This window comes from Zalophus californianus, chromosome 12 (genome assembly GCF_009762305.2).
Source record: "Zalophus californianus isolate mZalCal1 chromosome 12, mZalCal1.pri.v2, whole genome shotgun sequence".
Classification (NCBI taxonomy): domain Eukaryota; kingdom Metazoa; phylum Chordata; class Mammalia; order Carnivora; family Otariidae; genus Zalophus; species Zalophus californianus.
In genome coordinates, this window is record NC_045606.1 from 48,439,362 (window position 1) to 48,453,304 (window position 13,943).

At 36.7% G+C, this 13,943-nt stretch overlaps 1 protein-coding gene across 1 annotated transcript in view; it reads right to left on the reverse strand.

The window, feature by feature from the left end:
* Nucleotides 1-13,943, reverse strand: part of CRPPA (CDP-L-ribitol pyrophosphorylase A) — a 294,956-nt gene that overhangs the window by 246,662 nt on the left and 34,351 nt on the right. Inside the window, exon 3 of the mRNA XM_027574160.2 lies at nt 9,086-9,235. Coding sequence (XP_027429961.1) covers nt 9,086-9,235 — 150 coding nt within the window. The remainder of the gene's footprint in view (nt 1-9,085; nt 9,236-13,943) is intronic.

The following is a 13,943-nucleotide window of genomic DNA, read 5'->3' on the forward strand; positions in this document are numbered from 1 at the left end:
AGTCCAGAACCTGATGGCTTCAGTGGATAATTTTACTGACTACTTTAATGATTAATGCCAACCCTCCTCAAACTCTAAAAAACAGGAGGGAATACCTCCAATCTTATTTTGTAAGGCCAACATTACCTTCATATCAAAACTAAACAAGAACTCTAGAAGAAAATTACACACCAATATCCGTGACGAACACAAATGAAAAAATCCTCCAAGTATTAGCAAACCAAATTCAGCATACATTAAAGTATCATACACCATGATCGAGTGAGATTTATCCCATAAAGGCAAGAATGGTTCAATGTATGTGTGGGGGGGGAGGGGCAACAGTGTTGTTTAGCACATTTAGAAAATTAAGGATAAAAAAAAATGATCCTCAATAGATACAGAAAAAGCATTTGACAAAATTGAACATCCTTTGATGATTAAAAACTCTCAAAGTGGGTACAGAGGGAACATATCTCAACATAATATAAGCCATTATATGACCAGCCCACAGCTAACAACATACTCTGTCATGATTTGAAAGCTCTTTCTCCCAAATTGAGGAACAAAACAAGGATACCCATAATCTTGCCACTTCCACTCAATGTAGTATTGGAAGTCCTAGCCAAGTGTTAGGCCAGAGAAATAGGGCATCCAAACTGAGAAATAAAACTGCTACTCTTTGCAGATATTATATAAAGAAACCTGAGACTCTGAAAAAACTATGTGAGTAAACAAATTCACTGAAGCTATAGATACAAAAATCACACAATAATCAGTTTTTCCTTTATACTATTAGAAATGACCTCAATTAAAAAAAAAAAAAAAAACATTGGGCGCCTGGGTGGCTCAGTCATTAAGCGTCTGCCTTCGGCTCAGGTCATGATCCCGGGGTCCTGGGATCTAGTCCCACATCGGGCTCCCTGCTCGGCAGGAAGCCTGCTTCTCCCTCTCCACTCCCCCTGCTTGTGTTCCTGCTCTCGCTATCTTGCTCTCTGTCAAATAAATAAATAAAATCTTAAAAAATAAAAATAAAATATTTACAATATCAAATATAAAGTGCTCAGAAATAAATTGAAACAAAAGGTAAAACCTTTGTCACCAAAAATTTTAAGACACTGATGAAAGAATCTGAAAATAAATGTTCAAATATTCTGTGTTCATGTATTAGTAGGATTATTGTCAAAATATGTATACAACCTAAAGGATTACATTGAGTCTGTAGATCACTTAGAATTCCAATGGCATTTTTAATAGAAATAGAACAATCCTGAAATCTGCACAGAACCACAAAAGACTTGGAACAGCCCAAGCAATGTTAAGAACAAAGCCATAGGTAATACACTTCCTGATTTAAAACTGTATTACAAATCTGTAGTAATCAAAGCAGTATGGGACTGGCATAAAAGCAGACACATATACACAGAGAGCCTAAAAATAAACCCAGGTATAGATCGTCAATTTTTGAAAAAAGAGCCAAGAATACACATGGGGAAGGACTCTCTTCGAAAAATATTTTTAAAAAATGATGCTAATAATTTTGACAAGTTATTTCAGCTTTAATAAGTTATATTTGAAAATAAAATCTTCATAAAAGATAGCCTGTTTAGTCACTACTGCATTCCAGCACCGAATATATATTCAATGTTTACTAATGCATTTCCACAAAATGTGAGAAGTTGAAAAACAATTCAACATGTTTAGTCAGTTTAATAGGAATTCTAACTGGTGGGTTTTGCTTTCAATGTAGTTATCTCATGTTAAAACCTACTCATTTTGATCAAAATCAGGAAGCCACTCTTCAGTAAGGATGGGTTTGGGGTTTTTTTGGGGGGTGGGGCAGGAGGGTTTGTTTTATAACTTTAAGCATGGTCTTTTTTTTTTTTTTACTTTCACTTTCTTCCCAAGTGTTCAGTATTGTTTTATAAGCTTGTGAAAATCAAAATATGTATACTGATTATATAAACCCAAGAGCAAATTATTTCAGGTATTTAAGAGTCCTGGTGTACATTTATGTTTAATTTTCTTAAGAACTTACAAGAAAAATACTCTGCTGTGCTACTTTTCTCAAAGAAGTATGCCTGAGTCCAAGTGCAGCAGGCCCCTTCCTCTGAAGATCAGCAGAAATCCCCGCATACACCATGTCTTCTGACCAGAGTTCTGCAAAGCTTCAAGACTAGTGAAAGCACCATCAGGTCTCGTTTAACAAACAGACCAGAGCACACCTAGTTAAAAAACGCCACATTCACACCAAGATCAAATACTGCCTACTACAGGCAAGGAGAGCCTCTGCAGACAAGTGGCCTAAAGGATAGGGCTGCAAAGCACAATAGCAGAGGGCATGTGGCACACACCAGGGATACTCCCTGAAGCAACAGGCCCTGGACACTATATGACCTCTTCTACAGAAAGCTATTACTCTCAGGAGCTGGAAATATAACAGGCTATTTTAACACAGAGAAGATGACCGAGACTTAGAAGAAGTGCCAAGATCAAGGAATCTATCCCAAAAGAATGAAGAAGGAAAAGTCACAGCCAGAGAAGTAATCAAACAGATCCAAGTAATATGCCTGATGAATTTAAATCAACAGTCATAAGGATACTTGCCAGGCTTGAGAAAAACATGTAAGGCATCAGGGAGACACTTCTTCACAGAAATACAGTTAAAAAACAACCAGTCAGAAATGAAAAAAGCAGTAACAGATTCACAACACAGTGGATGTAACAAGCACAAGAACGGAAGAAGCAGAGGAAAGAGTAAGTGATAGAGAAGGCAGAATGAAAAATAATGAAGCTAAACAAAAGACTAACTATGGATCACGAGAGTAGACTTAGGGAACTCAGTGACTCCATCAAACAGATTAACATTCCTATCATAGTAGTCCCAGAAGAAGAAGAGAGGATAAAGGGAGCAGAAGATTTGAGGAAATAATACCTGAAAACATCCCTAATCTGGGGCAGGAAACAGACATCCCAAACCAGGGGACACAGAAAATTCCCATCAAAATCAACAAAAGCAGGCCAACACCAAGACATATTGTGTTAAATTTGCAAAATATAGTGATAAAGAAAAAAATCCTAAAAGGAACAAGACAAAAGAAGTCCCTAACTTACAAGGGAAAACCCATAAGGCTACCCAGCAGATCTCTACACAGAAACTTGACAAACCAGAAGGGAGTGACACGCTATATTCAACATGCTGAATGGGAAAAACCCACAGCCAAGACTACTCTATCTGGCAAAGTTACATTCAGAATACAAGGCAAGATAAAGACTTTCTCAGACAAACAAAAACTAAAGGAGTTCATGAACACTAAACCAGCCCTGCAAGAAGTACTAAAGGGGACTCTGAGTGGGAAACAAAGACGAAAAGTGACAAAGAATAGAAAGAAACAGAAAATCTCCAGAAACAGTGACAAAATAAGTATTAAATGGCACTAAATACCTATCAATTTTTCTTAATGTACATAGACTAAACACTCCCAATGAAAAGACAGATGGTATCAGGATGAATAAAAAAAAAAAAAAAGACCCATCTATATGCTGCCTACCAGAGACTCATTTTATACCTGAAGATACATGCAGAATTAGAGTGAGGGGATGGAGAACAATTTATCATGCTAATGGATGACAAAAGAAAGCCACAGTAGCCATATTTATAACAGATAAACTAGATTTTAAACCAAAGAATTTAACAAAAGATGCAGACATTGTATCATAATAAAGGGGGCTATCCAACAAGATCTAACAATTGTAAATATTTATGCCCCCAACAAGCACCCAAATATATAAAATAACAAACATAAAGGAACTCATTAATAATACAATAACCCTAAGAGACTTAAACATCTCACATCAATGGACAGATCATCTAATCAGAACATCTACAAGGATACAGTGAGTTTGAATGATACACTGGACCTGTTGCACTTAATATATTTAGAACATTTCATCCTAAAGCAGCAGAATATACATTCTTTTCAGGTGCACATGGGACGTTCTCCAGAACAGATCACCTACTAGGTCACAAATCAGACCTCATAAAGTACAAAAAGATTAAGACCATACCATGCATCTTTTCTAACCAAAATGCTATGAAACTTGAAGTGAAACGCTAGGAAAAATTTGGAAAGAATACAAATACATGCAGGTTAAACAATACGCTACCAAAAAATGAACAGGTTAACCAGGAAATCAAAGAATACAAAAACAAACATAGAAACAAATGAATATTAAAACACAATGGTCCAAAACCTTTGGAACGCAGCAAAAGCAATCCTAAGAGGGAAGTATACAGCAATACAAGCCTACCTCATGAAACAAGAAAAATCTGAAACCACCTAACTTTACAACTGAAGGAGCAAAAAAAAGAACAAAGCCTAAAGCCAGAAGAAGGAGGAAAATAATAAAGATTAGAGCAGAAATTATTGATATAGAAAATAAAAAAATAGAACAGATCAATGAATCCAGGTGCTGCTTCCTTGAAAAAAATTGTGAAATTGATAAAACCCTAGCCAGACTTATCAAAAAGGAAAGAGAAAGGACCCAAATAAAATCACAAATGAGAGAGGATAACAACCAACATCCCAGAAATACAATTATAATAGTATGAAAATTATATCCCAACAAATTGGACAATCTGGAAGAAATGGGTAAATTCCTAGAAACAAACAACCAAAACTGAAGCAAGAAGAAATAGAAAACTTGAACCAGCAAAGAAATTGAATCAGTAATCAAAAATCTTCCAACAAACAAAAGTCCATGGCCAGATGGCTTCCCTGGGGAATTCTACCAACGAAAAAGAAAAAAAAAAATGTAGGAAGACTTCCAAACTCATTCTATGAGGCCAGCATTATCCTCATTCCAAAACCAGAGACTCCACTAAGAGAGAACTACAGGCCAATATCACTAATGAACATAGATGAAAAAATTGTCAAAATACTAGCAAATCAAATCCAACAGTACATTAAAAGGATCATGCACCACAAAGCAAATGGGACTTATTCCTGGGTTACAACAGTGGTTCAATATTCAAAAATCAGTCAATGTGATCCACCACATTAATAAAAGGCTAAGAACCATATGATCCTCTCAGTAGATGTACAAAAAGCATTTGACAATGTACAACATTCATTCATGATAAAAACCCTCAACAAAGGAGGGTTAGAGGGAACATACCTCAATATCATAAACACCATATATGAAAAACCCACAGGTACTATCACCTCACTGGGGAAAAACAGCTTTTCCTCTATGGTCAGGAACAAGACAGGAATGTCTACTCTCACTACAGTTATTTAACATAATTCCAGAAGTCCTAGCCTCAGAAATCAAACAAAAAGAAATAAAAAGCATCCAAACCAACAAGGAAGAAGTCAAATTTTCACTCTTTGCAGATGACATGATACTCTGTATGGAAAACCCAAAAAACTCCACCAAAAAACTGCTAGACCTGATACACAAATTCATTATAGTTACACAAAAATCCATGTACAAAAATCTATTGCATTTCTATACATCAATAATGAAGTAGCAGAAAGAGAAACCAAGGAACCAATCCCATTTACAATTACACCAAAAACTGTAAGATACGTAGGATTAAAGCTAACCAAAAGAAAAAAGATCTGTACTCTTAAACTATAAAACACTGATGAAAGCAAGTCAAGAAATGGAAAGATAGTCCATGCTCATGGACTGGGAAAAACAAACATTGTTAAAATGTCCACATTACCCAAAGCAATCTATACATTTAATGCAATCCCTATCATAGTATCACCAGCATTTTTCAGAGCTAGAAACAACAGTCTTAAAATTTGTATGGAACCACAAAAGATCCCCAATAGTCAAAGCAATCTTGAAAAAAAGCAAAGGTAGAGGCATCACAATTCCAGACTTCAAGTTGTATTACAAAGCTGTAGTGATTGAGACAGTATGGTACTGGCACAGAAACAGACACATAGATCAATGCAACATAACAGAACACTCAGAAGTGAACTTGCAACTATATGGGCAATTAATCTTCAACAAAGCAGGAAAGAATATCCAATGGAAAAAAAAAAGATAGTCTCTTAAACAGTGTCAGGAAAGCTGGACAGCAAGATGCTAAAGGATGAAACTGCACCACTTTCTTATACCATACGCTAAAACATATTCAAAATGGATGAAAGACCTAAATGTGAGATAGGAAACCATCAAAATCCCAGAGAACACAGGCAGTAACCTCTCTAACCTGAACCATAGCAATTTCTCACTAGATAGGTCTCCTGAGGCAAGAAAAATAAAAGCAAAAGTAAGCCATTGGGACTTCAAAATAAAAATCTTCTGCACTGCAAAGGAAACAATCAACAAAACTAAAAGTCAACCTACGGAATGGGAGATGGTATCTGCAAATGACATATCTGATTAAGGGTCAGTATCCAAGATCTATTAAGAACTTATCAAACTCAACATGCAAAAAAAATAATAATAATTCAGTTTAAAAAATGGGCAAAAGACATCAGTAGGCATTGCTGCAAAGAAGACATATGTCTAACAGACACATGAGAAGATGCTCAACATCACTCATCGTCAGGGAAATGCAAATCAAAACTACCATGAGACATCACCTCACACCTGTCAGAATGGCTAAAATTAACAACACAGCAAACAACAGGTGTTGGTGAAGATGCAGAGAAAGGGGAACCCTCTTATCCTGATGGTAGGAATGCAAACTGGTGCAGCCACTCTAGAAAAGAGTATGGAGGCTCCTCAAATGTTAATAGAAGTACCCTATGATCCAGCATTTGTACTGGTATTTGTCCAAATATCTACCCAAAGAATACAAAAATACTAATTCAGAGGGATACACGCACCCTGTTTATAGCAGCATTATTCACAATAGCCAAATCATGCCAAGAGCCCAAATGTCCAACTGATGGATAAAGAAGACGTAGTATATATACACAATGGAGTATTACCCATTAAAAAGAATGAAATCTTGCCATTTGCAAAGACATGGATGGAGCTAGAGAGTATTATGCTAAGTAGAATAAGTCAGTCAGAGAAATACAAATACCATGATTTTACTCATAGGTGGAATTTAAGAAACAAATGAACATGGGACAAAAAGAGGCAAACCAAGAAAACAGACTCGTAACTGGAGAACAAACTGAGGGTTATGGGAGGGGAGTTGGAGGGGGTTGTTAAACAGGTGATGGGTGTTAAGGAGGGCACTTGCTGTGATGAACACCGGGTATTCTATGTAAGTGATGAATCACTAAATTCTACACCTACAACTAACAATGCACTGTGTTAACTAGCTGGAATTTTAATAAAAACTTGGGAAAAAATTAAATAACGATCTTATAGCAAAACCTTCAAAACAATTCCATGATTAAGAATTCCTCATCTGAACGACAGAACACAGATAATTATCATCATGTTACTATTTTCTGAATTCTCCCAAGAATGCAGTACAAGACTGTTTAATTCATTACATACGGTGAATGCCTTAGGGTGGTGGTTCCCAAACTGCAGTGTGCATTAGGATCACATGGCAGAGATGTTGAGACACAAATTGCCGGGGCCCATTCCCACAGTCTCTAATTAAGTAAGTCTGAGGTGGAGCCCCTGAATTTGCATTCTAACAAGTTCCAAAGCACACTGATGCTATCTGGGAACCACACTTTGAGAAACAGTACCTCAGTGCATTAGCACTTAATTCTCCAGCAAAAAAATGCTTCTCTGATGTGCAGAACATGAGATCATATTCAATTTCTCTTCTAAAATATATTAGGAAAAATGATAGGTGACAACTCCAAGTGTTTAAAGATGAATAATTTCAGGAAATAAGGTAGATGTTGTCTAACTCTACAACATCTAGGCTATAAAACACAGTATTTGAATAAAAAATTGGAGCATTAAAGGAGGGCACGTGATGTAATGAGCACTGGTTGTGATATGCAACTGATGAATCACCGCACTCTACCCCTAAAACTAGTAATACACTATATGTTAATTGAATTTAAATAAAATTTTAAAAAATTTACGATAGCTTAACAATGATATGGCCATATACAGGTAAATTCCAATATACCAAATTCATTATTTTAAGAAAACAGTACAAACCACAGCAGACTATTCATATCATTTAAATGGATTCTTATTTACATCATCTCATTTTAAAACTAACCAATCAAGATTCATTCAGTTTATTATGTATGTGACCAGCTTCTATCCAAGGTAAGAGGCATTTCTGTATTATAAATGTCAATATTCCTATTACCACTACCTTCATGTTCTTAAAAGTCCATCTATTCCAAACTCTTCACTGATTGTTTAACATCAGCCGAACAGTGAGTTAGTTTTAACTTATTTCATTGGGAAGTTTCTCATAAGCAAAATATCTAATAATCGGTAACTATTTAATCCATAAATTTGCAATAAATGTCAGCAAAAGGTCCCAAAGCATTTTCAAAACAAAAAAAAAAAATTTCTGAACACAAATTGATTATGTGAGACTTTAGAAGAAGTTAGCTTGTGAATTCAAATGATAAAGGTATCTACAGCTGTGCAAGAAACTTACCACACAGGCCTTAAATGGTTAGAAAGACTACCCTTCCACCTGGATATGGGAAATTGGCTCTTGTAGTTTTCTCAGTGAACAGTTAAGTGTGGTTTAACTATGCTCAGACTATTTGCATAAACAACATTGCTCATGTTAGACGCCTGCTTTTCTTCTGGGAATCTGAAGCTTTTGTACATGCTGAGGCAGGGGTTGCCTATGTGACCAACCCCCAAAACACCTTGAACCCCAGACTCTAATGGGCTTCCCTGAAGAGAGCCATCACCCACATGTCGCTAAGTTTTCATTGCTGGTGGAGAGGGGTAAAGAGGATGCTTTGTGTGACCCCTCAGGGGAAGATAAGAACCTAAGCAAGAATACACATGAATTCTCCCAAACCCTGCATGTGTTTCTCCTGTGACTCAGCTGTGAAACCACTCTACTTCACTGTTAGCAATTTTAACTTGAGTCCAACTATACATGGAATCTTCCAGCAAATCTCCAAAAAGAGGAGTATTCTTATGGACCCCCAACATAGCCATTTTCAGAAATCAGGATTCTTACCTGCTGATATGCTTCATAGATCACATCAAATAGAAAAGCCTGTGGCATTTCACTTGCTCTGTGTCTGGCACGTTCTAGTGAATGGTCTAAGCAACCATCAGCAGATGGACTGATTACAGTGGACACAAGAGGTCGAATTGCTCCTGCTGCCTAAACAACAAATAGAGATCCAGTTAACATTTATTTCATCTAGAACCTATTTCAAAGTTAAACCCTGACCTCTCGCATTTTGGGGAGATTTTAGTCCTAGCTTTAACAAGTAACCTCAAGAAAATATTTGAACAAGTGCTGATTTGGTTCTTAAAGCAGTATTTCACTATCAAAAACCCTCTTTCTCAATATTACAGTTCCATGAAAGAGAGATTCTTTTTTCCATTATAGGTTCACAAATTCTTTTGCTCACTGGCCATTGAAATCTAATACTAGATCAGAATGCTAAGATCCAAGGGGTATTCCAAGAAGGTGGAAGGGGAAAGGAAGAGTAACTGTGGAAAAAATGGACACGGGACACATCAATATTTATTAGTGTGCCTTCAAAAGTTTTACTTTCAACACAGATAATTAAGGCAACAGATCTATTCCCAAAGATCCCCAAAATGAGACTGAGCCTAAGTAACAAAGAATTTATGTCTCACTCTAATTCCTGTGAACAACCATTCCTTCCAAACCATCTTAGAACAACATTCCCTCAGGTAAAGTAGCCATTGATTTTAATTGCTCTGATAAAAGCTGTCGCCCCTATAGATGCATCTCAACATTACACAAAGGTACCTTCATACCTGACAATTTATCCCCTTTATCTTCAGTAGTGTTTCATTGTAGTCTTGAAAGTCATTACCAGACAACTCTTTTGGAGAAATGCCTTTAAAATACAGTTCTCCTGTGGTCGGCCATTAACCAAACCTCCTCTATAAGTTATCTTCCACGTAACAAACACATAGATATTACAGCCCAAACCGATGAGTCAGCCAATTTGATCTTGAGAAGAACAGTATCTGTACAAGATAGATAGCATAAACTAGCTTATAAAATCCCAGAGACTGGCTGAAAATCAAAGCTAATATGTGAGCCAAGTAGACAGTTTATAAACTGTCACCATTTCCAGTGACTCAAGTAGAAGTTTGGAGCCTAGAAATAAAAGCAAAAACGAGAAGACCACCAGGGCTGATAGGGAGGGAGTGATGTCCAACTAGGTGAAAGATAAAGAAGAAGAAAACCCAATTGGTCAAGCCTGACACCTATCAATAAAAAAAAACAAAAGAAACAGATTTGCATGCGTACATACACATACAGCTTTTTAAGGGAAAAGTTCTATTTATATTGCAACTATGTATAGGTAATACTGGAATTCTATACCAGGCCATGAAGCAAATCCATCAAAAAGAGAATGAGTCACAAAGTGTCAGCATGAGGACTTTAGCAGACTTTCTCTCCAGCAAAAGAACTAGTGAAAAATATTTTACAACAACCATTTAAAATCCTTGAAGGGGCATGCACCAGATGAAACATTTTTTTAAGAGTATCAACTAAAATTTGGTAAAAACAGAGCCTGTGGTACTCAAGTCATGATCTATTTCTCCCTTAATCATCCACGCAGCTCAGTGTGACTGAAGTTCCACTAAGTATGGCTGAAAAGATGGGGCTTTCCTCTCCCCCTATCTCCCAGTTCAAAGGACAGAGGGCTAGCATTTCCCATCCTACTCAGCCCCAGGTCACAGAGGCTAAATTAAAGCCTACCGTGGACAAGAGATTGGAGACTCCCTTCCCACTACATAGCCTTCACTACCAAGTGGAATATCTACCCCAGGCAAAGTAAACACGGAATGTATACTGGGCCCTGACCACCCTTAACCCCCAATCTCACATAGGGCAGAGGTTTCACACCAAGAGAAGCATAACAAAAAGGTAAGAGTCTTCAAATATCTCCATGGACCACTCTGCTCATGAAGTAGGAGTGTCACTCAGAAAAACAAGATATCATGCCCCACTGAGTAGCAGTGTGGTGATTTTTTACAGGGAGAGAGACAGGCTGTAAGAACAGAACTATCAAGTTCTCCCAAAGGGAATTCACCTTGTATGTTACTGACTGTGACCAAGTTTAAACCTAAGTGCAGTTGCAAAAGAAATGGAGACTATCATGCTAAGCAATTAAGAGGAAGGTGGTAGCTAGCTACAAGACAGCATAAAGCCCAACTGTTGGTAAGCAAGTTTACCAGAGATAACCACAGAGAGAGACAAGTAACAACAGCCCCCCTGGAATCAGAGCAAACTTCCAATACTGACCTCAAAAACTACCCTTGCCATGAAGCCAAAGTTAAATTGAATCAGATTATAGAGCATTTTATAGCTCAGGCATTGTAAGAAAGAAAGATAAAGCGCGAGAGCGAGCGAGAGAGAGAGAGAAAGAGAAAGAGTGAAAGAGAAAGAGGGAAAGAGAAAGAGAGACAGAGAGACAGAAACAGAGAGAGAGAGAGAAAGGGAGAGAGACAGAAAGAGACAAAGAGAGAAAGCAAGCAAGCAAGCAATTGCAGGCAATGAATAGAGTTTATCAGTTGAGTGTGGTATCACAGACAGTAAGAGATTAACAAAAAAAGGCAAAAGAAACCCTACTAAACTTTCATTCCAGGCTGGCTACATTCATGCCCAAGAGTGCATCCTCTGTATAGTGACTTTAGAGAGTTCACTGGGGAGGGGGAAACAAGACTTCACTGAAATAGAGCAGCCAAGTCACATACAACAGTAACAGTAAGTTCTGAGGAAATGGGAGGGAGACTATCACCATCTAGAACTGATACTAAAGGTCTACCAACTAATGAATGGAAAAAGAACACGTGCTACATATATCCACAAGGAAGTATTTTTCAGCCATAATGAAGTTGCTTCAACAAAGTAAGTATTTTCAACAACAATATGGATGGACTTCAAGGGCAATGTGCTAAGTGAAGCAAGTGAGAGAAAAACAAATACCTTATGATCTCACCTATATATGTAAAGGGTAAAAGATACAACAGATTGGTGGCCAGAAGTGGGGGGACAGAGGTGGGCAAAATGGATGAGAACAGTCAAAAGGTAAAACTTCCAGTGACAAATTAAGTCCTGGGGATGTAATGTACAGCATGGGTTATAATTAATACTCCACAGTATCAAGTTGCTTAGAGATATTAAAAATCCTAAGGAAAGGACTCTAACTATGGTGACAGATGTTAACTTATTTTGGTGATCATTTCACAATGTAAACAAATGTTGAAACCTTGTGTTGTACAACCGAAACTTATGTTTATCAATTATACCTCAAAAAAATCTGTCAAAAAACTTACATGTGAGAATTTCAAAACCATGGAAGGTGAACATACTAATAATGAAACCAAGAAGAAATTAGAGAAACAGAAGATACTGAGATGAAAAGATACAATATGAAACACAGCATGCAGCTGAAGCAGTTGTAAGAGGGAAATTTATAGCTGTGCATGTCTATGTATAAAGACATTCTCAAGGCCAAAACCTTCTACCTTAAGACTTACACTCCTATCTTAAGATTTTTGGAAAAACAACAACAACAACAACAGAACACCCTCAAATTAAATCAAGTGTAAGTAGTAAATAGAGATTAGAATAGATGAAGTAGAGAGTATAAAAAGAGGGGGGGGATCAATATCCAAAGTCAGTTCTTTGAAAGAATTAACAGGATTGACAAACCTTTAACTTGATGAACCAAGTGGGGGAGGAGATTCTAATTAGTGAAATCAGCAATCAAAGTGGTGTTTCTACCAACCTCTCAGAAATAAGGAATTTTCAGCAAATTACATGAAATTTCTGTTTCCTAGAAAGGCATTAACTCCAAAAACTGATTCAGTAATAGACAATTTGAATAGACCTATAACAAGTATGAAAACGGAATTAGAAATTTTTATTTCGCACGAAGAAAATCCAGGCAGCTTCACTGGTTATACCAAAAAAAAAAAAAAAAAAAAAAAGAAAGAAAGAAAAGAAAAATCTTCAATACCAATTCCTCACATTATTCCAAGAAGTAATATAAGAGAGAATGCTTCCTAACCCACTCTTTAAGATGAGTCCTGCCAAAACCAGACAAAGGCATCACAAAAAAGTACAACTACAGACCAAAACCCCTGATGAATACAGATGCATAAATCTTCAACAAAATACTAACAAACCAAATTTGGCAATAAGTGTTAATACCATAACCAAGTGGGATTTATACGATGAATGCAGAATTGATTCAACATACCCAAAAATATCATTGTCATTTCTCACATTAAAGGGCAAAAAAATCCAAAAACACTCCAACAGAGGCAGAAATAGCATCTGACAAAATGCAACGCTCCCTCATGAAAAAAGCATTCAACAAAATTAGGAACAGAACTTGCTCTAGCCAATAAAGGGCAACTTTGAAAAACCCACAGGTAACATCATATTTGATAAACACTATTTTCGCTTTAATATCAGGAACAAAAATATATCCACTGTCACCACTTCTATTAAACATTGTACTGGAAGTTCTAGTCAGGAAAATTAGGCAAGAAAAAACAGAAGGCATCCAAAAGGAATTAAACTATCTGTATTTGCAGATAATATTTTATAGAAAATCCTGATGAATTCCCTTTAAAAAGCTAGGAATAAACACATTTGGCAAGAAGGCACAGGACCAGACCAACAAAAACAACAAAATCACTTCTATCTCTGTACTAGCAATGAACCATTCAAAAAGAAAAAATTCATTTACAATAGTGTCAGAAAGAAAACACTTAATGTGTAACAAAAAAGTTAAAAATTTATTCCGAGAACTATAAAAATTCCCAAGCTCCTATGCAAAAGCCAGCATCTCTATCTACTCACTGGC